This window comes from Antechinus flavipes, chromosome 2 (genome assembly GCF_016432865.1).
Source record: "Antechinus flavipes isolate AdamAnt ecotype Samford, QLD, Australia chromosome 2, AdamAnt_v2, whole genome shotgun sequence".
Classification (NCBI taxonomy): Eukaryota; Metazoa; Chordata; class Mammalia; order Dasyuromorphia; family Dasyuridae; genus Antechinus; species Antechinus flavipes.
Window position 1 is genome coordinate 504,548,971 of NC_067399.1, and position 24,541 is coordinate 504,573,511.

At 35.3% G+C, this 24,541-nt stretch overlaps 1 protein-coding gene across 4 annotated transcripts in view; it reads right to left on the reverse strand.

The window, feature by feature from the left end:
• Window positions 1–24,541, reverse strand: part of AK8 (adenylate kinase 8) — a 158,910-nt gene that overhangs the window by 88,857 nt on the left and 45,512 nt on the right. For all 4 annotated transcript variants that reach the window (XR_007950969.1, XM_051980248.1, XM_051980249.1 and 1 more), the window contains exons 6-8: window positions 6,199–6,280; window positions 5,999–6,070; window positions 2,855–3,055 (exon numbers count right to left, since the gene is read on the reverse strand). Coding sequence is in view for 3 of the 4 variants with exons in the window: in XM_051980248.1 (XP_051836208.1) it covers window positions 2,855–3,055; window positions 5,999–6,070; window positions 6,199–6,280 (355 nt within the window). In the remaining variant the exon portion in view is untranslated. The remainder of the gene's footprint in view (window positions 1–2,854; window positions 3,056–5,998; window positions 6,071–6,198; window positions 6,281–24,541) is intronic.

Genomic DNA, 24,541 nt, shown 5'->3' on the forward strand with positions numbered 1-24,541 from the left:
AAGATCCCTAAGAATATGGAATGTTAGAACCTAGTGATTAAATAAGACCTTAGTCCATAGAATGTTAGAACCTAAATCATTAAAGCTGAATGGAAACTTAAAATGGCAGAGTTGGAAGCATCTCAAAGAGCCTTAAGTCCACCTTACTCATCTAGGGATGGGTAAATTGAAGCCCAGACACATTCTGTGAATTGTATTCCTCTCCCTTCCTCCTCCTCTCTGCAAAGGTCACATACCAGTAAATATTAGAGATGGGGTAGAATTAGTACTCGTTTCACTGTAACATGTAGCCTGCATTCACTCCCCAAACAAGGAAAAGTTGAGGAAAGCTTGCCAAGGAAGAATCTTTATACTCGATCCTTTTCACAATCCAAAAAGTCTAAAAGCCTACACACTACAGGCAAAGCAGCCTGCTTACAAATGGTGCTTAATTTACAGTAAATAACTAACTTAATTAGAAATAATGATCCCCCAGACAATCTCAACATCTAATTATTCTTTTAAAAATATCTGGCTGGTTAATACACTGCAGAGAGGAGGGGGAAAAACAAACTAGCGATTTTTTTATTCCAATTTTCAATTTATTTCTCTACATTATTAATTAATAATAATTAATATTCAGACATTCACATTTTTACTTACAATTCTAAGCATGAATTCTTTATGAACAATCATATGAACTTTTAAATTTAATTAAGTAATTTTAAAGTAATTAATGTATAAATTCAGAATCGAGGCATAATATAGACTTCTTGGTTGTTTATCTTAGAAGTACAGTGTATGTTATTAAAGATCCTTTTGAGATGCAAAATAACTAGAAAATTATAAGTAATCACAAGATGGGGATTTTTTTTTTAAGTGTAGTATTCTCTGGATTTTCAACTGCTGGTTGATTTTTTTTTCTTCATCAATTTCAGAATATAATGTTGTACCCCAGATATCACTCAGGTAAAAATCAAGCTTCACAAAACCCTTCAAAGCAAAGCCAGCTTACTCAAATCATACTTCTTCATATAGTAGCTCTTCAATTAAATGCCCCAAGAACGGGTAGGAAGACAGTGTCTACATGGGTAACAGGATCAAGGGTGATTGCTATGGGTGTCTGACCTGGGTAATTAAATCTCTCAAAACCTAAATCTCCTTTTCTTCAAGAGGTTTATTCAGATAATTGCCTTAGTTTTCTGCATTGCTCTGCATGTGTTGACAGATTACATATAGACACTCTTCAGGCATCCAAGCACCTTTAGGAAACTGATGAATTTTGCAGATAACTGAAAGGTGAGTCTTTAAGCACAGGGGAAAAAAAGATTTAAAAATGCTAAATTTTGGAGATGGAAATATTTCTAAAACACATTATATTCTTTTTTGAATAAACAAGATTATTGAACATAATTTTCTTTTTTCTTTATGATTCAGGAAAATAATTAATGATTGCAAATGTAGAACTATGCAGGAATCACAGTGATGTGCTCAAAGATCTATTGAAATGCAAAAAGCTCCTTGCCCCCAGATTAAATTATCTTAAACTTTTTGAGAAGTTGAGTCTATTTCTTATAGTTTTCCCTAGCCTATTCCTTCACTATCATTTCTCTTTAAAACTTTTTTTTTTCAGTAAATAAATATGGATTTTCTCTTCCTCCCTTCACCCTCAGTATGGGAGAGGGAAGAAAAATGAAACTTATCTAACAATATGCATAATACAGCAAAATAAATTTCCACATTGGTCATGTCCAAAAATGTTTTTGTCATTCTGCATCTTCCTGCCAGAAGCTGGGTGGCACACATCATTACTGGGCTTCTGGAATTATCATTAGTCTTTGCATTGATAAAGTTATTCTTATGGAGCAATAATATTATTTCACTCATATGTCATCTTTTGTTCAGTCATTCCCCAACTGGTAGGCACCTCATTAGTTTCTAGTAATTTGCCACTATATATAAATAGCTTCTAAAAGTATTTTAGACAGGTGAGTCCTTTTCCTATTCCTTCAATTTAGAGAATGGGTCTAGTAATGGCATTAGGTCAGAGGATTTGGGTTTTTTTGGGAAGGAGTGCATCGCATAATTGCAAATTACTTTCCAAAATGGCTTAATTGATTCACAGACATAAGCAGAGGCCAAGTACACTTTTTTCTTGAAGCCCCTCCAATACTTCACAGCTGCTTTAATTTGCATCTCTATATACAATTTTTGATAGGATGATAACTTGGGATTTCTTCCTCTGAAAACTGCCTTTTTACATTTTTTTTGACTATTTATCAACTGGAAAATGAAACATTCTTATAAATGTGGATCAATTTGTCATATATCTCAGAACTGAAGTCTTTATAGAAAAACTTATGGCAAAGATTTTTCACCAATATTTCCTTCAAATTTCAAAATTCAAATTTAAATTTCATCTGAATTAAAAATATATATATATAGTTAGAATTGTTTATTTTTCCTCTTTATCCACCTATTATTCATGAATAAATTCTTCTCTTTTCCATATATTTGAAAGGAAATTTCTTCTTTATTCTTTCCATTATTAATGATGTAACCTTCTATATTCAAATCATGTATTCATTTGGAGCTAATCTTATATAGGGTGGGTCAACCTTTCTTAGTGTTGTCAGTATGGCTGGGTTTTTTTTTTTTCAATTGATCAATAAACATTTAATAAGAAACTACTATTTGCAAGGGACTATGCTAAGCACTAGAGATACCAAAAAAAAAAAAAAAAAGGCAAAAAACAACCAGTCTATAGCCTCAAAAGTTATTGTTAGACACTGGATAAATAAGGTGTCACTATATCTTGATGGCCATCTTGAACAGCTTTGGAATATTTCAAGTGATGCCCTGAGTTTATATTTACCCTGGTAGAAGACATCCACACAAGGCTGGTCAGAACTGATAACCTTCAAAATTTTAGGATAAGAAGGGAGAATCCTAATAATGTTCCTGTGATACATCATTAGCCTCTTGACCGTTTCCTCCTCGGAGATGCCCAAAGGTACCTTCAGCCGATTTTGAACTTCAGGCTCTGAAGGCCAGTCAAAAGTTGTGTGATAAACCTCTGGAGAAAAAAAAAGGGGGGGGGGGGAATCTATTAGAACAAAAGGGCATTGCTCAAAATCACCAAAGAATTGACTGTTGAGGACTATATATATATATATATATATATACCATCTGTCCACACTTTCAGTATTGTACCTAAACTTAAGCTAATACAAAACTTAGAAATCTTTCACCTATATTGTTTGGTTATGATACAACATTCATTCAATCATTCATTTAATAAATATGGGATGAAGTGAATAAGTTCTTAGTTCAGTTCCCAGTTCTTCTCTTAGGTTTAATTAAATTGAACAAGAATTTAACTTCTTTCTGGTTCAGTATATTTGAAAGGAATGAATAATCACAGATTACAATTGAAGAAAACACAACCTTATCTGAAAGATGGCCAGAAGCCAATGCAACTTCTGAATGAAGACTAGGGGAGACCTTCATCATAAGCAAAACCTAATTTAGAAAGTGTCTATTGATACAAAGCAAAATAAATTATTGTGATATTTTCCTAAGCCAAATTTAAATGATTTTGTGAATTAGCACTTTGGGTTTTCCATACCACTTCCCCACCTCTCTCAGATACTGGCTCTTCAGGTAGAGGGAGAGTTCCCTCCTTCAAAAGATGGAAGAGGTTCTGACACAATTATCATTTTCATGTATCCTGGCTCTATTCTCAAAGATAGATGGTCAATAAAACTCCACAGACATAAAACCACACTCCTGAAGTCATAATTGCACCTCACTAATACATTCCTCAAAGTGCCACAGGCTGTTTTAGCAGTTTATGCATGGATTTCCTGCTTAAAATATAGTTCCGAGACCAAATGGAAAGGAAGTTCTCATCTTTCTTATAACAAATAACATAAAATAAAAATGTTGGCATAGATAGATGGATGAGGTCCTAGACCTGAGCTAGACTTAATCCTGAATGAATGAATGAAACATTTAAGTGCTTACAAAATGTAAGGAATTGTGCGAAAACCAGGAGACCTCATTTAAAAGGTAAGACCCTCCCTGTTCTCAAGGGACTTTACACACTTCAATGGGATTGGGGAATGCAGGGAGAGGGCAAGAGAGAGAGATAAACATGGAAATGTTCAGTTGCAGGGTGGATTTAAAGTCCCAGAAGATCTAAGCATTCAGCACTAGAATGGATATTAGGACCTAGAGAACTGGAAGGGCAGCTAGTAAGGTCTGAAAGTCCTCTATCTTACAAGAAGAATTGTAGTTGGTGGCTTTCTGCTCATCAAAGTGAATAGCCATGACTACTGTGTGGGAGCGGGAGGGGAACTAGAAGGATCTAGCCCACCACCATTAGAAACTGGGAAAGGGCCCAAGGATCTGAGTGAAATGGAGATTCTGAGCTCCCTCCAAAAGTGGGGAGAACTGACAGAAAGGTTTGGTGGGAAGGGCACTCATTGGCACTTGTTCCATTAAGCTTTCTGGCATCTACTTGGATGGAGGAGAGCAAGTTCTCTCTCATCCTCTTCATATAGTTATTAAGAACCTATCCTTCCTAAAGTGACCCTGGACAGGCCTTATCCTCTTTCATCCCCACTTTTCTTCTCTTCAAAATAAAGAAGTTGCACTAGATCAGAATGTTCTAAATTTAATACTAGAAATATTATCCTCTACAATTTCAAAGAGTAAATTATGTGTACATGAAAACTACTACATGCCACATGATATGAAAATAAGCTTAATTTCCTCAATCATAATCTATTATTTCCCTGATTACTTCTCATCCCCTAAGATAATCAACATCCCCAGGTCTCTTCAGATTAGTAACTATGGGTTTTATTAATATGTTTCAACTCCAAAAACTTTCCAAGGTCAATTTGGGTCACTAGTTGTTCCCCTAAACTCATATTCCATCTCCCAACTCTGTACTCAAGATCTTTTCTGTGTTTGAAATGTACTTCCTCATCCTCACCTCCCAGAATCTCTGTCTTCCTGAAGAGATCAACTCAGATGCCAGTTCCTCTATGAAGCCTTCCCTTATCCCCACAATTGTTCATGTTCTCTTCCTCCTCAACTGTTTTTGTATTATATACTTTTCTCTGCAGATGTTAAATTCTCCTAGTATAATGCAAGCCAGTGGAGAGCAAAGACTGTTTTACTTTGCCTTTGTATATCCAGAACCAAAAACCATACATAGTAGGTACTTAACAAATATGTGTTCTATTGAATTATCAAATAAGTTTGGGAAGTATTACATTAAACTTGTTTCTCACATTTTATAAGTCTATAGATTTATGAATCTAAGAATAGAACTGGGGCAAAGGGTGAAAAAAAAGGTCACCGTAACATAGCTAAGATTTCTTTATAAGACTGATTCTACCCTCTTGATATGCTTAGTGTCTAATATACTATTTTAAAATTGTTTTAGATGAAACCTATCTGCAGGAGTAAATCAGTCAATAATAATTAAGCACCTATTATTATTTTTTTAATTAAAGCTTTTTATTTTCAAAATATATGTATAATTTTTAACATTCACTCTTGCAAAACCTTGTGTTTCAAATTTTTTTCTCCCTCTCTTACTCACAACCCCTCCCTTAGATGACAAATAATTAAATATACATTAAACATGTGCAATTCTTCTATACATATTTCCACAATTATCATGTTGCTCAAGAAAAATTATATCAAAAAGAAAAAAATGAGAAAGAAAATAAAAAGCAAGCAAACAAAAAGTAAAGTGAAAATACTATGTTGTAGTTTACATTCAGTTCCCACAGTTCTCTCTCTGGGTGCAGATGGCTCTCTACATCACAAGTCTGTTGGAACTGGCCTGAATCTCTTCACTGTTGAAAAGATCCACATCCATCAGAATTGATCATTGTATAATTTAAGCACCTGTTAGAAGCCAGGCACTGTGCTGTGTGCTGGAGACATAAAAAGAGGTAAAAGACAGTGTCCAGTCTCAAGAAGCTCTTAATAACATTACCTCCATTGGAAGGATCAACCCGTTTGCCCAGATTTCTCTCAATCAGGACAGTATCCGGAGCAGTCAACACAACTAGAAAGAGAAAAGTAAAAAAAGAAAAAGGAAACAGAAACAGAAACGTAGGTTAAGATACTTTCCACTTTGTTTCTGTATTGGAGGAATATGGATGCTATGTGAGCCCGAGACCAAATGCTACTTACCAACATGCCTGGGAGAGATTCCAGAAGTCTGTATCATCAGTGCCTGTTCTCTAGTTTCAGGAATACCATCCAAAATCCAGCCCTACTCAGAAAATGAAGAAAGGCAGTTTTTGAAATGAGGACAATCTCTACTCTTAATTAAACCTGAAAAGTCATATGGGAATGAACAAAACCCTAAGGCACAGATGTCACTGTAGAACATCAAGACATTTCCCCCACACACATTCACTTCTACCACTACTTTATGCCCCTCATATTTTTTTCATTTTCTCTTCCATATCTCTCTTCATCTTTTCTCCCTTTCCTGCTTTTTCCCTGTTTTTTTCTTTCTCTCCCTTTTTATTCCCCCAAACTATAGCCTAGATTTATCAATGGTGCCCATAGGTTGGTACTCTCCTTCCCTTTCTATCATATAGTGTCATCAATTAAGTTAGAGGGACTTGACAGCTACTAATTTTACCAAAAGACTTTTTCTTTCTCAAAGTAGCTTCTTAATCCTAAAATTGATTTGAGCTATTAATACAACTTACATTCCTGAAATTATTGACAACTTTCTGATTTCCTGATTGGTCATATGAGAATGGTCAAATATATACGAAAAAATGGTATTCCATAGAATTATAGGCATTTCCCATGAAATTATCTTTATTCTGGAATTAAATAACTTTATTTTTAACTTGTCACCATGAATTACTTTCCATTTCAAGCTGCTCCCTGCCAAGTTGTTCTTGCTATTCTGAAATATATTTTTAACAGCAGTGGAAAAGTACATGATAGGTAGATGTAGATTACATCATGCTGCCAACAGTGACTTGTGCACAATTATCATTAAAAAAAAAACCAACCCCACTGATTTTTGAGAACATTTAAGACATGTGGACTAGTCATGCATCAAGAATGAGGAATAAGAGATGGACAATCTGAACTGCACTGATTATCTACTAATTTTTTAACTGACCAGGATTAATCTTGATTTTATTCTTCTCATGCATCATGATAAATATGGAAATTTATTTCGAAGAATTGTACATGTTTAACCTATATTGGATTACTTGTTATCTAAAGGAGGAGGCTGGGGGAAAGGAAGGGAATAAAATTTGAAGCACAAGTTTTTGCAAGGGTAAATACTGAAAACTATCTTTGCATGTATTTTGAAAATAAAAAGCTATTATTAAAAAAAAGATTTCTTGTCTTTCTATATAGGATTTTTTTAAACCATGGCATTTATACATAGTCAAATGATTCTTACACTTTTTTTCTTCTCAATCTGTTTTTTACATATTATTTTTTTTTCTGAAAAAGCTTTCATTTTCTTTCCTTTTTTCAGTTTTTGACTAATATTTTTTCTTGTTGATTCATGAAGTCATTAGCTTACATTCAGTCCATTCTAATTTTTAAACAGTTTATTGCTTGGAAAAAAATTTGTACTTCTTCAGCTAAACTTATTTCTCTTTCCATTTCTTTCTTCCTTAGTTCTCATCTCTTTTCAGTTTTTTCCTCAGTCTTTATTTCATTTATTTAAAAAAATTACTTGTTTCATGTCTTCCAAGAATTCTGACTAGTTTTGTGTCCAAGCTCTAGCTTTTTGTTTTTGTTTTTTTTCTGAAGAGATATTTTGGAGTCTCCTTTGCATTTGTGTCTTGAGTGTCCCTCTCACTGTTATGGTAGGAGCTTTTTGCTTGTTTGCCTGTTTTTCCAGGGTCTTGTTATTTAGAACTGGTCTCTGTGGACTTCTGTGGAAGTCTGAAAACTGGTCCTGTTGTGACTTTCTTGCTCTATTTAGTACTGTGTTATTCCAATACCTCAGGAACAATATCTAGAGATCTATAAGCTTTCAGTGCTCTCAGAGTGGTCTGATCAAGGTTAAAGTCTGATTACTGCCCACCCTGGTCTGAACTCTACAAGTTCCTGACCTAGGTTTGGGTCTGAACAAAAATAAAATGCTACTGGATTTAGGCCTCTATTACACAGTTGGAAAACTGTATTGGCTCTGAGCAGCCAAACTGTAGATTTCCAAACCACTAACAACATAGCAGTTAATACAGAACAATTCATTTTAATTTAACAAATATCTATTGAACGCCTACAGTAATGCAAGTCTCTGTATGAAGTGAAGCAAAGAAAAAAAAACTATTATTTTTTCCTCTCTAACAAATACTATTTGTAATATGGGATTGGCTCTTGGGGAGTAGAAGGGATAGTTAGGAATAACTATAATGGTGGAGGAAACAAAAAATATATATAAAAATTTATTTTAAATGCCATGTTTAACAAAATAAACAAAAACACAGTATAGCTTAAAAGAAAAAAAAAGGAAAGCAGCTTCTGTTTTCAAGGAGTTTACCTTATACTTAGGGATATGCATAAGTAAACAGAAAACTAAGAACAAAAATAATTTGAGGAATGAAAGAGAACCAAGGGGGAAGAGGAAAGGCACATAAGCTGATCCTTGGAGAAAGCTAGGGATTCTGAGAGGTGGAGGTGAGGAGGGAGCACATTCCAGATGTGGTGAAAAGCAAGCCTGCACACAGGGGCACAGAGACAACAGATGGAATGTCGAGTTCAGGAAATAGCAAGTAAGCCAAGTAGGATGTGAAGTGGGAGAAATGAGGGCTAAAAAATCTCTCTTGAAAAATAGTCTGAGCTCATGATGAAAAACCCTATCTGTATCCAGAGAAAGAACTGATGGGAGTTATGAATTCAGATAGAAGCTTACTAGTTATCATTTTATTTTTTTCATGTTTTTCCCCTCTTTTGGTCTGTGACCACATGATGAATATGGAAATATGTTTTGCATTATTGCACATATATAATCTATATCAAATTGCTTACTGTCTCAGGTGGAAGGGAAGAAGAAAATTTGGAACTCAAAAAAATTTAATGTTAAAAATTGGCTTTGCATATAATTGGGAAAAAATGAAATATTTAAAATAAAGGAAGAAAAGCTGGATCCAAACTTTGAAAAACTTTAAAGGTCAAGCTAAGAAGTTTGCATTTTATCAAAGAACACTAGGAAGCCCCTGAAGATTCTTGAGAAGGGTGACTTGATTAGCCCTGAGCTTTAAGAATTTTGGTAGCTGTATGGGAGAGAGGATTGGAGAAGAGAGAGCCAAAAATCCAATTAAGAATTTCAATAGCTTAGGCAAGGGCATGAAATAGAGTGATAGCTAAAAGAAAAGAGAAAAGGAAGTAGATGCAAAAGGTGTAAAGGTGAACAACCCAAGGATTTAGAGTCAGGTGAAGTCTGTAATAACTATATTGTCAAAGTGTAATTCATCTTCCAAGGTTCCCCCATGACTAGATTCACATTAGACCATGAACAGGTCTATTGCTTTAGGCCTTTTCCAAAGGGTCATATTCTCTTATATCTATTTCCCCCAATTCAGATTTTACTATAGAAAAATCTTCAGACAGTATCTCAAGTTTAAGTCTCCACAAGATCATTACTGGCTTCCAAAGATTGTCCTTCACTCTCAAAAAGAGCCATGACATCAGGGAGGCGATGCCATGACTTGCAAGTGAACGGTACTTAAGTGAGGTGGAGGTGTGCAAAGTCACCAGCCTCAGGCTCCCCTCCGGAGCCATCTGGGTCCAGTGGCCAGATACAGATCAGGATAACTGGAGGTGGTCCTGGATATTGTGGGAGACCTTGGCCTTTTTAAGCTAAAATTTTAATAGGCCTCAGTTTGATTAAGCATTTAGTGATTAAGGCTAGGTAAGAAATGAGGCAAGAATGGCCTCTTGTACCTATCAAAAACAAACAAACAAACAAAAAACCAAAATCAGTCTTCGAGGGAAAACCCTCAAGATTTCTGGACAAAACCAAAATGTTTGCTATTCATACTCACTCTAGGCCATAAGAGCCCAAATAATGACCAGGTGAGGTTTGGGTTAGGACCTACTGTTGGTCACTCCATGAGAGTATTGACTCCCATACAAACATTCAAAGTAGCAAATGCATAAGGGTAAAGGACAAACTTTATTTCAAACCTCAGACAATACAGAATATGTAAAGACGTATTTGGACATATGCAAAAGCATATGTGATTCACAGGAGTCACAGCAGCCCATCAAGAGATAGATTAAAAAAAAATAAAGTACTTAAAGAACTCAAAGAAGTCAATCAGAATTTTTCACTTTGGAAGGAACTGAACTTGGGTTACCACTGGAGTAATACTGACATTCTGGAGAATCCCACATTTTTTCAATTCAATTCAATTCAACAACTATGATTCTAGGAATCATAGTGTCCTTGCTCCTAGAAGATAGAGGGAATTCTCTCCTCTCCTCCTCCCTCCCCACACTTATTCTGAAAATAGGCACAAGGGAAAAGGGCCAAGAGCCATCCCTCACTCATTTACATAGGCTAACATTATTTAAACCAGATCGATAAGGGTCTATCTTCCCAAGAGGCCTTGCTAGCTAATCATCTTGGGGGAAACCTCAGTCACCGGAGATTAATAAGGAACTCATGTCCTGTCTTCTCAAAAAAGTGCCATTGGGCATGATGTTCACAATTGCCAAGAAGTGTTCATCAGCTACTCTCTGGATATCTGCTCTATAAGCATATCAAATTGATCAAGGAGCTCACTAAATTAATGTGGAAAACTCCTTTATTTTAACAATCTCTCCCTCCCTCCCCCAAAAACCCCACAACTTTTTTTCTAGGAGCAATGTAATGCAGAATTACTGACCTAGGAGTGAAGAGTTCTGAATTTCCATTCTCACTTTGCCACTTATTTATTGTGACTTAGAGCTTTCTCCAGGCCTCTTGGTCACTCCTAATCCATACTATAAAGAGACTGGACTAGATGGTCTCAAATATCCCTCTTCCTACCTGTTATCACCTGAAAATTTATGGGAGAAATTAAAATGATTGCTCAGTAATGCAATATTAAAATCAGAGGCCTTTTTTAAGGTACTTGAGTCATTTTTTGTAAATAGGTGTGGTTAACATACAGTATACATATATGTGCATATATAAATACGTCATGTGTATGCATATATATTTATTTATATTATAAATATAATACATACACATACATGATATGCTGCTTTAATCTAATGGCCAATTAGTTCAAATAGGATCAGTTTTTGTGTACTAAACTGTGCAGATTATTATTTTAACTCTCCATTTTGCAACTGGTAAGACATAATGCTATCAAATGAAAACTAGAAATGAACTGTCAGATTTCCTGCAAGATATTCTTTACAAGAGATCTCACTTTAAACTAGATACTTAACAGAACTTGGCAGTTCTAAAGATATATTTGTTGGAGCCACACAAATACAAGAATTCCAAGAAAGGTCAGAGAGTAGATTGATAGGCATGAAGCAACAGTCAAGGTCATGCACAATAAATAACTGTTGATTTACAGAAAGAAATCAACTTTAACCTACCAACAGAGTGAGGGTTAACAGAAAACAAATGTGTTTCTCAATGTGTTATGTGGAGAGGAGAATTTTTCCAATATTAAAATATTTAGGTTGCAGCAGCAATTGAATGAAGATAAAAACAAGCCAAAGAGATTTGAAAAGCAAAGAACACTGGCAAAAATCAGGCTTGCTTTCATTATTTTCTTAAATTATACAGCAAAACTCAGAGTCACTGAACCCCTCATTTCTAGAGCTAATGAAGCAACAGTGTTAAAAAAATGTTAACAGCCTTTTGCTCCCTTAAGTCCTTGTTATAGCCAGCTAAGTGTTGGATTGCAGTTCTTAGAAAAAAATAAACATCTACAAATTTAAGCAATACTACAGGACTAGAGTGGAACACCTTGCTTTTTAAAAAGCATGGTTTTTGATATATCTCCCACTTAAAGATCTTGAATTTGAATCCAAATTTTAATAAAAATTTATCCACCTCCTAATTCATTTTCCTTTTCTTTGAGATATATAAGAAGGGATTGTTTTTTTCTTAATAGAACAAATTTGTCATTATGCTTCAAATCACTTTTGGGGAATGAAGGAGGTTGATGTAACATCTTCACTCGGTACCTAAAAAAAGGCCTCTGCTTTTAATATTGCATTACTGAGCAATCATTTTAATCTCTCCCATAAATTTTCAGGTGATAACAGTATGTGGTCCAGAGCTTTTAGAACTATTTCAGGGGAACATATCTCACTGACTTCTTTTGGGGAAAGTGGGACATTCCAATTACATAGGAAAAATGCAGCAAATGAGGAACAACTCCCTAATTAGCCTGGCTTCACTGACGCACCATTCTCCAGGTGCAGGAATGAAATAAAAAAGGAATGGAGCAAACCAGCAGTCAGCCGTTCCCAAGGTCTGCTTTCTCAGACTAGGATGAACGATAAGGTCACCCAGGTGCCAAGAAATGAATTATTCCCTCCAGGACTCCTAGGGGAAAGAGAATGCCAGTCCACGGAATGGCAGCAGTATCAGAAGTCCAGAACTCCGCCGCCGAGGCAGGCTGTTTAGCCAGCCAAGTGAGACATTTTATCACCACGCCTGCCCAAGTCAGCTGGCTTGGATTCCAAAGAGCTAACGGGAGCCATAAAGCAGATCTCTGTATCAAGGCAGTTTCAATATGGCGACTCTCCAAGACAGAAGCTCTAAGTCTAGCAGGGTAGCTCAGAGAGCTTTCTCTTTCAAGTTGCTCTTAATTTTAGGGATTGTATGCAGCTGCCCAGCTTCAAAATGGACTTCACTTGCTAGCCTAAGAGAAAGTACTTTAAGCTAGAGAGCAGACAGCTTAATGCCTGCAAATTCCAGCGAAGCAAGAGGTTATAAATCAGGCAAGAGCATCCTTCACTAGTAGTCTGGGGCACCAAACACATGTGGAATAAAAGCTATAGTTAGGTTTATAGGTCTGATTTCCCGGAGTCTCTGGATGCTAAGGTATCAGTCAATTTCTAATTAGAATATATTATCCATCTTCTTGACACTTCAGTGAAATGTCTATTCCACTCCAGAGCTGCAGCTTTGTTCAGAACAGGTTAATTGATATTCTGATGCATTCTCTCACCATACCCCCAGTGGCTCGGTTCTGTTTTATCACACATCAAAAAGGCCTTCTGCTCAGGGCACCCTATGCACCAGCACGGGGCTGGAGGTCTGAGCAGCTGCAAGGAGTACGGTATCACAGGAGGGACAAGCACTGAGCAGATGTCACAGATAAAAAAAAAGGCAGTAAAAAGGCAAGAAGACTTGGGAACCAGGCAAGGGGAAACAAGGCCCAGCAGAGCAAGACCTGACTTCAAAACATTCCTATCATGCTTTATGCAAACACGGGTCCTTTCTGCCCTTATCACTATTATTAAAGTGCAATTAGCAACTTCACATGGTAAGATTTTGCTGCTCTCTGTATCTTCTTCTATTCTATTGAGTTGCTCTTCATCTCATGTCCCTCCTTTAAAGGTCAGATTGGATGTATTCCCTCGTGTTTTAAGCTCCTTGAGGGCAGGGGCACACTTTATTTATCTTTCTCTCTCCCCTACGAGTGCCCACCAGTTATCTTACACATGATTAGGCTCTAAAGTAGTTAAATGAGTAAATGAATATCCCCCCCCACCACCACCACCTTCCCGCCAGTATCACCACTTTTCTCAAATGCAATCTACAGAGATTTTCAATCAATAAGCAACATGTCTCTTTAGAGATACAAAATCAGATCTGGAACCAGCACTGAGTGCTTCCAGAACCAAATTAAAATGTAATTGGGAAATGTTTATTTCCCAATAATACAGTATTCACAGTAATATAGAAAAATACAGTATAACAGAAATAATAATAATTTGTGGTTTTGTAAATCAATAGATGGCCTATAGGAATCTGTTTCTATGTGAGGTAAAGACCACTGCTCTATATTTTGCAATTAAAATGGTCATTTCAGGATACTCAACTAGCCATGCAAAATTCTCTTTGACAACTCACCCTAACAAAAGGATCCTTATTTTGAATTCAGGCCTTCCAGTTAAATATTTCACAATGTTTGAAAATAAAACTAAATATTTATGAAAAAATACAGAGCTACAGATATTTCAAATATCCAGCAAAAATCAGATGTTAAAAATATAAGTCTAACATTATACATGCATACATATACACATATTATATATATATATATACACACACATATACATGCACACATACACTAAAAGAGAAGAACCCATTTATGTTTTCTGTGCCTAATATATATTCTTTGTACATAATGTACACGGGCATTTTGTACCCTTTCACCAAGATTATATTAATACTGAGTTAAGTATTATTTAGAAAAACAGCTCTACCCAAAAATCTGTATTCTAAATTTTTTTAGATGATAATAAACGTGCAACTTCTTGACAGGAGGAATAAGTACTCCTAATTTGAAATTATTAATTAAAGACTTAAAAATTGTGTATTTCAATTATATCTGGAGTGAACCTAATTAGGGTGTCAATCTATATTCAGTCAAACGCATTTCTTCAGGCTACTTTAAGCATTAATATTATGTCAGCTAGTCTCAGCCCATGGATTGGAGAGATCACATCCAATAGTGCAAAACATTTTTTTTTTTAAAATGTAGAAAGCTAAGTCTGCAACTAGGGTCAGAGAGAACATATGTCTTATAGGTCTCACATTGCTACTATGCTTGCTGACTGAAGTGAGTTGGAACCATGTTAAACCATATTAACGTAGTAATTATATTTTGAAAGTCTTCACTTATTTAGCTAAAAGTCATTCACTTAGTGAATTTTTTCAGTATGTACACTGCAAATTATTTTACTTAAGATTTTTATGAAAACCTTCAGTTAATCTCTTTATTTAATGTTTCTGTTGCTCACTCTGCCTCATTTCTGTACTTTAGATCTCTGTTTCCTTATCCATTAAATGAGCTGGTTGTATTTGATGACTTCTAAGATTTCTTCAAGTTCTGATACTCTGTGTTCTATAGTCCAACATCAGTAATTCTAATCTTTAGATTCCATCTGAGATGAGCCATATCATATAAAAATCAGTTCCGTATGTCAGAGAATTCAGTCTGGTATTCACATCATCAATTAAAATATTTCATTTACTGAAAGTATCTCCAAGAATGTCTTTAATTATGGATCTGGTGGTAGATCATTTGGAGGGAGACGGAAGCTCACCTGGCTTTCTGGTATCTATTACTTAGGTTTCACAGTATTATAAGTTTTTCAACAGGATCCATCCTTTTTTGTCTCATCTCAAAGTCAAATCTTCTGCCTAGGCTTTCTTTGTTCTTACTAACAGTGAAATACAGGGCTAGTCCATGGAAAACTTGTAAAGTTGGGGAAATGTATCTTTAATATACTCTTCCCATCTTCCATCAGTGCCTTCTCTTCCTGCTCTGCTACCCCTGGCATCCCAACATAAGCATCTATCTTGATCTCAGCTGGCTGTCAACTAAACCCTGATAAAGTATTCACTGATTCTGGTTTATGGCATTCCCTTCCCATGGGTGCTTGCATTTTAATAGGTGTCTTTGTACCTCAGCAACATTTTCCATTTTCCAATAACACTTCTAAGTCCCAACTACATTGGTCAAATGTCAGGCAAAATTCTTCCATTCAGACTTCCTAATTTAAAAAACACACACATTATATACCATAACATTATATCATTTATGTTGAGGGGTAATCTTACCACATAATAGTATGGACTGTTACATTTTAAACTGCATTTATGTCTCCTTGGTATTAAAATAGTGTACCAAATAGAATTTATTGAAACATCATTAACGATATGGACCAACCAATGGGGTCTAAATCTCTAGCCTCACTAGCCACCCCTGTGGTCTAGCAACACCAAAAATAAGGAAATAATGGAGCCATACTCACTGTGCACTAACCCTGTGAGATGAAATGTTCTTCCAAGTCTCCGCTCCTAACATAATGCTTGCAATAAGTTTTCTGTGTACGCACTAAGACCTCCCCGTCTGATCCCCTGCAATCCTAACTACATTTGTATTGGAGGAACGCACAACACACAGTCTCAGCAGAGCTGTTGATCAATAAAACCATACTCCTTAGAGGATGCATGTGACATCTATAAACCTGTGAGTGTCAAAACAATGGCAAAAAAATTCAGGATTCCTACTGTCGGTGGGATGAAAACTATGCAATTAATGCTGGTCCAATGACACCACAAGGAAAAATAAAACAAACAGCTGGTGGTACTGCAGTCCAGCATACAACTTCTCAACTCTGTTAACATTTTCAGTATAAAATACTGACTCATGTTATGGGCAAGACAGCATAAATCTGTTACCAAAAAATAAAAATAAAAACTCTGGAAATCTTCCAACTATGAGCTTAAAGTTTTGGTTCTATGGTTAAAATGACAACACAAAAGGAAGGACATCAAAATTTTCTACATATTTCTTCAGGAGGTAGACTTGGAGATGTGAAAACTGGATAGGGATATATTCAAGTTTAATCTATATATACTGAAATCAGGATAGCCACTAAAACCAAAGGAAGCAGTGAGTTCAGGTGTCAAATATAATAATTTCATTTTATCAAATGCTAAATGTGTGAAATTCTTGTGCATTCATGGCATGCACATATATATGTATGTGTGTATACATATATGTACATATATGTATATTACAAATATATATTGTGTGTATAACTATATAGTATATAACACTGTGCATATGTATTATCTATACCAACTTATATTTCAGACTACTTTGTCAATGAGTGGTCAGAAGTTTTTCTGGTCTCTAAAATATTTTATCTTCTCAAAATGGAATTCGTTATAATTGACAGATCTGTACTTACTTTTTATCTAGTCCCTTTGTTACCCTTGGCCTGAGTTTGTTCAACTGTGGATATTAATATCTGAAAGACTTGGCATAGGGCTATTGTATGAAAAAAAACCAAATTATTAGCCTTAAGGTGCTATGGAAACATTATTATCTTGAATCCCAGATATAGTTATGATTATGATTAAGGTTTTTAACTTTATAAAATAAGGTCCAGGCAAAAATACATTAGGCTATGAGCCTTTTTGGTGATAATTTTTCACTTTCACTGAAACAGAGAAACTACCTCACAGTAATACCTGTGTATATTTTACCTGTAAGGTGTACATATAATGTACTTTGCTCTTTAGACAACTGTCTCTGATGGTTGCTTTTAAGATTGTTGTGACTAATGATAAATGATAATGATAAACTACCAGTTTATATTCTGACATATTACCACATGCAAATGTCTGAAACAGATAAGAGTTCTGTACACTGTGCATTCAATGAAACTAAATGATATTCTGCACTGAGTTCAACCCATTCCTTCCTTCTAGCATTAGTAGTTGTGTTTATACCAATGGGCCAAATTCTGATTTCAATTTTTATGTGGTTCAGTGGATAGAGCACTGGATCTGGATCTAGCTATAAAATCCTGAGCAAGTCACTTCACTCTGTTTGCCTCAGTTTCCTTATCTATAAAATGAGCTGGAGGAGAAAATGGCAAACCACTACAATCTCTTTGTCAAGAAAACCTCAAACAGGTCCTCAAAGTCAGACATGACTGAAATGAGTCAAAACAACAACAAAGATTGAACACATCCATGTTTACTTCTTACCTCTTCTGAAAACAGGCCCGAAGGTACGTAGATTCATAGAACCAATTATAACAAACAAACCTAGTCAAAATTTTTTCTTAAGTTCTGTAGGAAGCGTGAACTCACACCACGTTAACAAAGCGAGCTCAGGTGGGATATCTGACAAGGAGTGAGAGTGTAGGGAGGGGGAAAGGAAGATTCTTTTTGAACAGGTAGGTGAAATGGGGTGTTTAGAATTCATTAAACAGGAACACAGACTTGAGAAAGCCTTCCTCTGCAGACTGAAGAATGTCTTTCATTTAACAGCACCACAGGAAGACACAAAGATGCAGCACGTATGTTTTTCATTAGAGAAAATGTGATTTCAACTAGGGGGACTCAGAGTACCATGGGGCTTTCCAAAGTGTTTGGCAAAGAAGAAAGAAGAGATACTTGAAGACAGAACCATGATTGAAGATCATATCAGCAGAGAAAGACAGAAGGATAAAGTGACCTCCACAGTTGAACATCAGGGAAACTAATTTCTAACTCAATCACACTAAAGGCCCTTCCCTTAAGGCATAAGTATGTCTTAAAAGGAGTATACGGAGAACTGTGTATGCCCTGCCTTCTTTCATTACACTCAACAAGTTTTTGAACTAGGCCTCACCTCCAAAAGAAAATGAGCTCAGTCCCAAAAGGGAACTCACACGAGTGAGAGAGAAAGAAGAAAGAAGATGGAGGTGGAGGGGGCTGGGGAAGCAGTTTATGGCTGGTCTTGCAATCTTATTGATTTGTGTGTGTGTGCTCGAAATGCATTTAATCGTCATGCAGTTGGTACCCGAGCTGCTCAGACTTCTTTGAGGCACCCGAGGATGAACAACATCAGACACTCAGTCTATAAGGGCTCAGAGAGCTAATGGTCTCATTGGTCTGTGGATTCAAGGATTTGCCTTCACAGGTTCCTCCCTTTTGTTTCCTTTCTGCAATCCCCCTCAGCTGCCCGGAGATATAAGGCTTGTCCAGTTCCTTTCACCTACTGACTGCTCCTCCTTGGCCCTCTGTGGAGAACCATAAAATGCTGCCTTCTTGATGCTATGGAGAACTATGGCCTTTTGTGGGTGATAAAGCATCAGGCCTCTGACAAGTCTGTAACTGTTCACAAGTCATTGCTTTTGTGTTTTTATAAGTTTAAAAAACACCATTCCCCCTACCCCCCATTATACAGATATTGCCTAGCTCATGCTACTCTGGCATAATCTAAGGGAAGGTAACAAACATTTATTAAGCATTTACTAAGTACTGCGCTAAGAGTTTTACAAATGTTATCTCATTTGACCTTCACAACAATCTTGGGAGGTAGGTGCTATTATAATCCTTATTCATATATGAGGAAACTGAGGCAGATTTAAGTCACTTGCCCAGGATCACAAAACCAGTGTCCGACTCTTCTCCAGATCCAGCCTTCTACCTACTTTGCCACCAAGCAGCTCCAAGACAAATTCAAGGAAAATTCAAACTAGGTTTTTGTCCAAAGACCTAGAACCAAAGAATGTAAAATGTATAAGTGTGTAAATATAATCTAGGTGAGTCCATTCTCACAATCAAAAAAGCTTTCAAAGAGAAAGCACTATGGTGCATTAAAATGAAGAAGTTCTAGGCATAGCTCTGTGCTTATGTCATTTCCCATCTTTGCCTCAGTTTCCCCTCCTGTAGAATAAGAAGGTGAGACTTGGATGACTTTTAAGAGTCCCTCAGATCTGAAATTCTGTGACTTTATTTTGATTGTGTTCCTGTCTTTTTAATTTATTTCCACCAAAAATCTAATTCATATGCAAGGTGATGTTTTTATTCTTAAATAAGTTTAGGTACACAAAGCCACATTCATTTCTTCATATAGAAAGAAATGTATCATCTGAATATGAATACACTTGCTAAGCAATTAAATTCTGATTACAATGGGTAAAAGAATGAAGAAAATATAAAAAACGTTGGTGAGCAAAATGGCAAGATTAAATTGGAAGATTAATTGGTTCTCAAAAACATGGACCTTGAATATCATTGAATAATGATGTGAACAATACACTGTAGTTGTTTAATTTGACAAAGGTACAGAAGACCAGAAAGAGATGAAAAAAAAAGCAAGCATTAATGATCGTGGAATCTTAAAAATGCTCCAGGGAAGCAGTGTATCTATGGATCCATATTTCAGATGAACATGTTTTGTTTTTTATAACAGAACAATAATACAAAAAATTCTCACCAAAATACAAACAAACACTAACAACAATAAAAAACCCAACCCACCCTAATCATGTTGTGGAAGTCTTTAGGAAAAAAAGATTTGATTGAATTATTCTTAAATAAAAACATCTTATTTCTTTCATCCTTCTTACCCAAAACAATTTTCCATTGCTTAGGATGAAAAACAAAATCAAGACACAATTTAGACAAATTAAGCCTGTTTCCCTTCCTCAAAAGTTATTTTTATTTTATAGGTAATTAATTCTCATTTTGCAGGCAATTCATGAATTTAATCAGGCAGCTAAATGGAGCAGAGGATAGAGGACTGAATTTGGAGTTAGGAAACTCTAAATTAAAATGTTACATCAGACACTTAGTAGTAGTTGTGTGACCCTGGACAAGTCACTTAACCTATTTGCCTTATTTTGCTTAGCTACAAAGTGCAGTTAAATTTAAGTTACCTTAAGTGGTTACTGTAAGGATCAAATGAGATAATATATGCAAAAAATTTTAGCACAGTGCCTGGCACAAAGTAGGCACTATATAAATGCTTATTCCCTTCCCTCTTCCCATAATGGACAAGGCAAAATGAAACATATAAACACTATGTTTAAATAAATTGGATTTGGTATTGAGCTTTTCCCCTGAATTATCAAGACAATTTCTGAGCTATATGGCTTTAATAAATAAGACCTTATGTTAATAACTAACAAAATTTCAAATTTTTAATTTTTAAAAATTTAAGTGAGATTGGCAATATAAATATTACTTTCTCCATCCTACAAATGAGAAAATATAGAGAGAAACCCAGAAAGTAACTTGCTTAGGCTTATACAGATAGTTAAGGAGCATTGCTACAACTGACATCCAGTTCTCTGATTCCTCTTTCTACATACCTAGTTGTTCCTGGAGCTCTCTTGAGCCCATCTATTCTGAATGTTCTCCTGAGCTGCCAAACCTCAAAGTCATTCTCTTCACTCTTAAGAATGGTTAACCAACTTAGTACTGGTAGAAACCAATCTCTTTTGATGTTTCCAATACAAAGTGCTAATTTCTCTTTCTTGAATTTATTTGATGGTCACTTCAAAGAAATTCTTCAAAGAGATTGTGTTATACCAAAATAAAACATTATCTACTGAATCCTGATAAGTTATATTCCCAACATTTCTCCCAGGAAGTTATCTATACTTTTATCTCTCATTCTAAATTATATATCGATCTTCCTATAAAGCCAAATGGGAATAATTAAGTGATAAATGAATGTGTATTTGTATCAGCTTTCTGAAAACAGAATTATATATTTACTATATCTGTGTGTTGAGGGACCAAATACATTGAGATTCTCATCACCTTTAACCTAGAATATTTTTCAAAACCCTTCTAATTGTTTTTCCCTGCATCCAGTCTCTCCCTTATCCAATAGATGAACTGCAATTACAATTAATTTTTAACATTTATGGTTTTTTGTGTCTTTAGACAGTCACTTAATTTTATCAGTAACTAAATTTTCACTTTTGTATTGGCAATTGTGCACATTCAGGCTTTGTGGAGTAAAGAAAAAAAATGAAAGGTATATATTTGCAAGTTTGTGGAGCAGCTGATGTCCTATTTGGCGAGTCACTGGTCTTATTTAGCCTATCAATGTAGAATAAAGAGCTCCCTGAGCATCTGTTGCATATTTTCATTGTTTGCCTTAAAAACCTGTGTTTTATGCTGCAATGCTGCCCCAAAGAATAGTGCAAGACTTTTGGTTTTAAGGTGATATCAAGACCTTATCAGTCTCAGATTTTCCTACAGCCATGAATTAAATTCTAGTAAATTCTCCTTTGGTTTTCAGAGGGTGAACAAGGCTAAGAGGTTTGCAACACTTTAGTATATAGCACAATGTTCTCACATCACCATCTAATATAGTAGAATTATGCAATGTTTTAGTTGTAAGAATTTTCATTGCTGCATAGTATTTATGATATTGTCAATTTGGTATAAAAGTGGATATTATCTGAAATAAATGTTTTCTTTGAGATGTCAGTACAAAATATTATAGAATACTAGGAAATTGCTGCTGAGAAAAATGTTTTGCATGTTGTCAATTTTATTTTGTTTATTATGTTTTATGGGTTATTTCATGGTTACTGTGTTAGGAAAAATATATTATCAGAATTAATGTTTTGTTCTTACAAATTGTGTGCAGAAAAGTGTATTTTCAATCATTTCTAGTGAAATTACAATTTGGGGGGACAGCAGAAACCTAACCTCTTATTTTCCATAGATTCAATGTATCAACATTCAAATTTCTGACTTTCCAATCATTTTGTAGCCACAAAAGTTGAAGATTGACTGACATTTCTAAAGGAAAAATCACTTCACTCCACTGCTCATGAAGTTTTACTGACTCTCTAATGCCTTTAGAATGAAATACAAACTTCTTTATTTAGTAAAAATTTACATTCTAGTTCCAACTCCAAGGATCATCCCTACTACTATCCCTACTATCAGGAGAATATCCCTGATCAACTGACTTCTACTCTGCCCAAATAATTAAATTACAACAACAAAGGGCATTTACGTTAAATGCTAAGAAAGTGTTTGGTTATTTTTTTGTTTTTTTCCCCTATAGAAGGTGGAAAGAATTCTTGGAAAGAATTCTTCAATCAAGCCTGATAGAATTAAGAATGCAGCTATCAATACATTAGCATTTAAGGACCATTACCCAATGGTCCTTTAAAAGTACAACACATTTTCTACAGAAGTGAGTTGAGGGAGTAAGAATTTGAGTTTAGCAAGGGTCAAAGTTTCTTACTCAGTAAAAAGTACTAAAAAGTCAACAGGGAAAACAGGCTGAGTGAGTCAAAGAAGGAAATGGCTCTGATGAGTATAACCTCTGGCAATAGGAAAGAGAGCCAGTTATATAAAAAGGATCTAGTTCTTGAGAAGCAGGTGAAAGAAAAAAATACTATAAGCAATCAAAAAGAAATAGTTAAAAGTATCAACAAATTACTATGTTACATCCACTATAAGGAAGAAAAAAATTAGGAATACAGTATTCCAAAAGTTAAAAGACTTTTGACCAAGAATAACGTGTCCTGCAAGACTAAGCATAATCCTATAGGGGGAAAATTGCCCATTAAAAGTAGGAGTCAAGCAAACTACTACTAGAGGATCAAATCTAACCTGCATGCTGTTTTTATACCATGAGATAAAAATGATTTTTACGCTTAAAAACAATAAAACTTTATTTAAAGATGTAAAAGCCATTTCTAATTCTCCTGCCCTACAAAGATGGGTGACTGGCTGGATTTGGCCCACAGCCTGTAGTTTGTCAATTTCTATTTAAAAGAATAAAGAAATTTTAAAAGAAAGGCAGAATCTTTAAAATGCAAACATAAGAAACAAGAGGAACCCAGAAAGGAAAACATATTTTAACAACTGGAAGGGGCTATAAGGTAATAAAGAACTTCCATTCTATTAAAATTCGAACATTCCTTCAGAATCCCATTTTCTTCAAGGGTCTAAGAGAGTTTTAAGAAAAATAAACATGGAACGTGGGTAGGTTTTTAGAGTTTTTATTATTTTGTTGATTTTTAAAGAATCAATAAAAGAGAAGAGAAAAAGTATTCACCAGAAATCTCATGAAATTATTCTTAGCTAAACAAAAGGAAGGGTACATATGAAGGTACACATACACATACACATACACATGTTTACAAGAGTTTGAATACATCAAGTTCAAAAGGAAAATAGGCAGGGACAGGAAGGAGGGAAGGAAAATTTAAGAGGGAAGATTGCATCTGAGAGAAAACAGACACAAACAAAACAAACTTTAACTTCAGATAGTGAATCATGAGGGGGAAAACAAAAAAAGATTAAAAAAAAGAATCCACCGAACAACATCAGAAAGAAATCCCAAAATAAAAACTCTCAGTAATATTATAACCAAATTCTTGAGCTCCCAGGTCAAGAGAAAATATTGCAAGCACATCTAGAAAAAAAACAAATCAAGTAGAATGGACCCACAGTCAGGATAACACAAGATTTAGCAGTTTTTACAATAAGGGACCAGAGGCCTTGGAATATGATATTGTGGACAGCAATAGATCTAGGATCATAACCAAGTATCATCTACCCAGAAAAACTGAGTATAATCTTTCTGAGGAAAAGGTGGTCATTCAATGAAATAGAGGATTTTCAAACATTTATGATGGTAAGACCAGAGCTGAATGGAAAATCTGATTTTCAAATACAGGACTCTGAAGAAGCATAAGGAGGTAATCAGGAAAGGGATATCATAAGAGACTTAATAAGACTTGTTTGCATTCCTATATGGAGGATGATACTTGTAACTTATTAAAATGTTTTCATTATTCTGGCAATTAGAAGGCAATTATTGAGAGACAGAGGGCATAGGTGTAAGTTAAATATGAAGGGATAATATCTTTTTAAAAAAATGATGAAATTAAGGAGTGAGAGAAAAATATACTGGGAGAAAGGGAAAGGGAGAAGTGGAATGGTGCAAATTATCTCCCATAAAAAAGGAAGTGGAGGGGAAGAGGGGAAAGAGAGGGAGAGAGAATGAACCTTACTTTC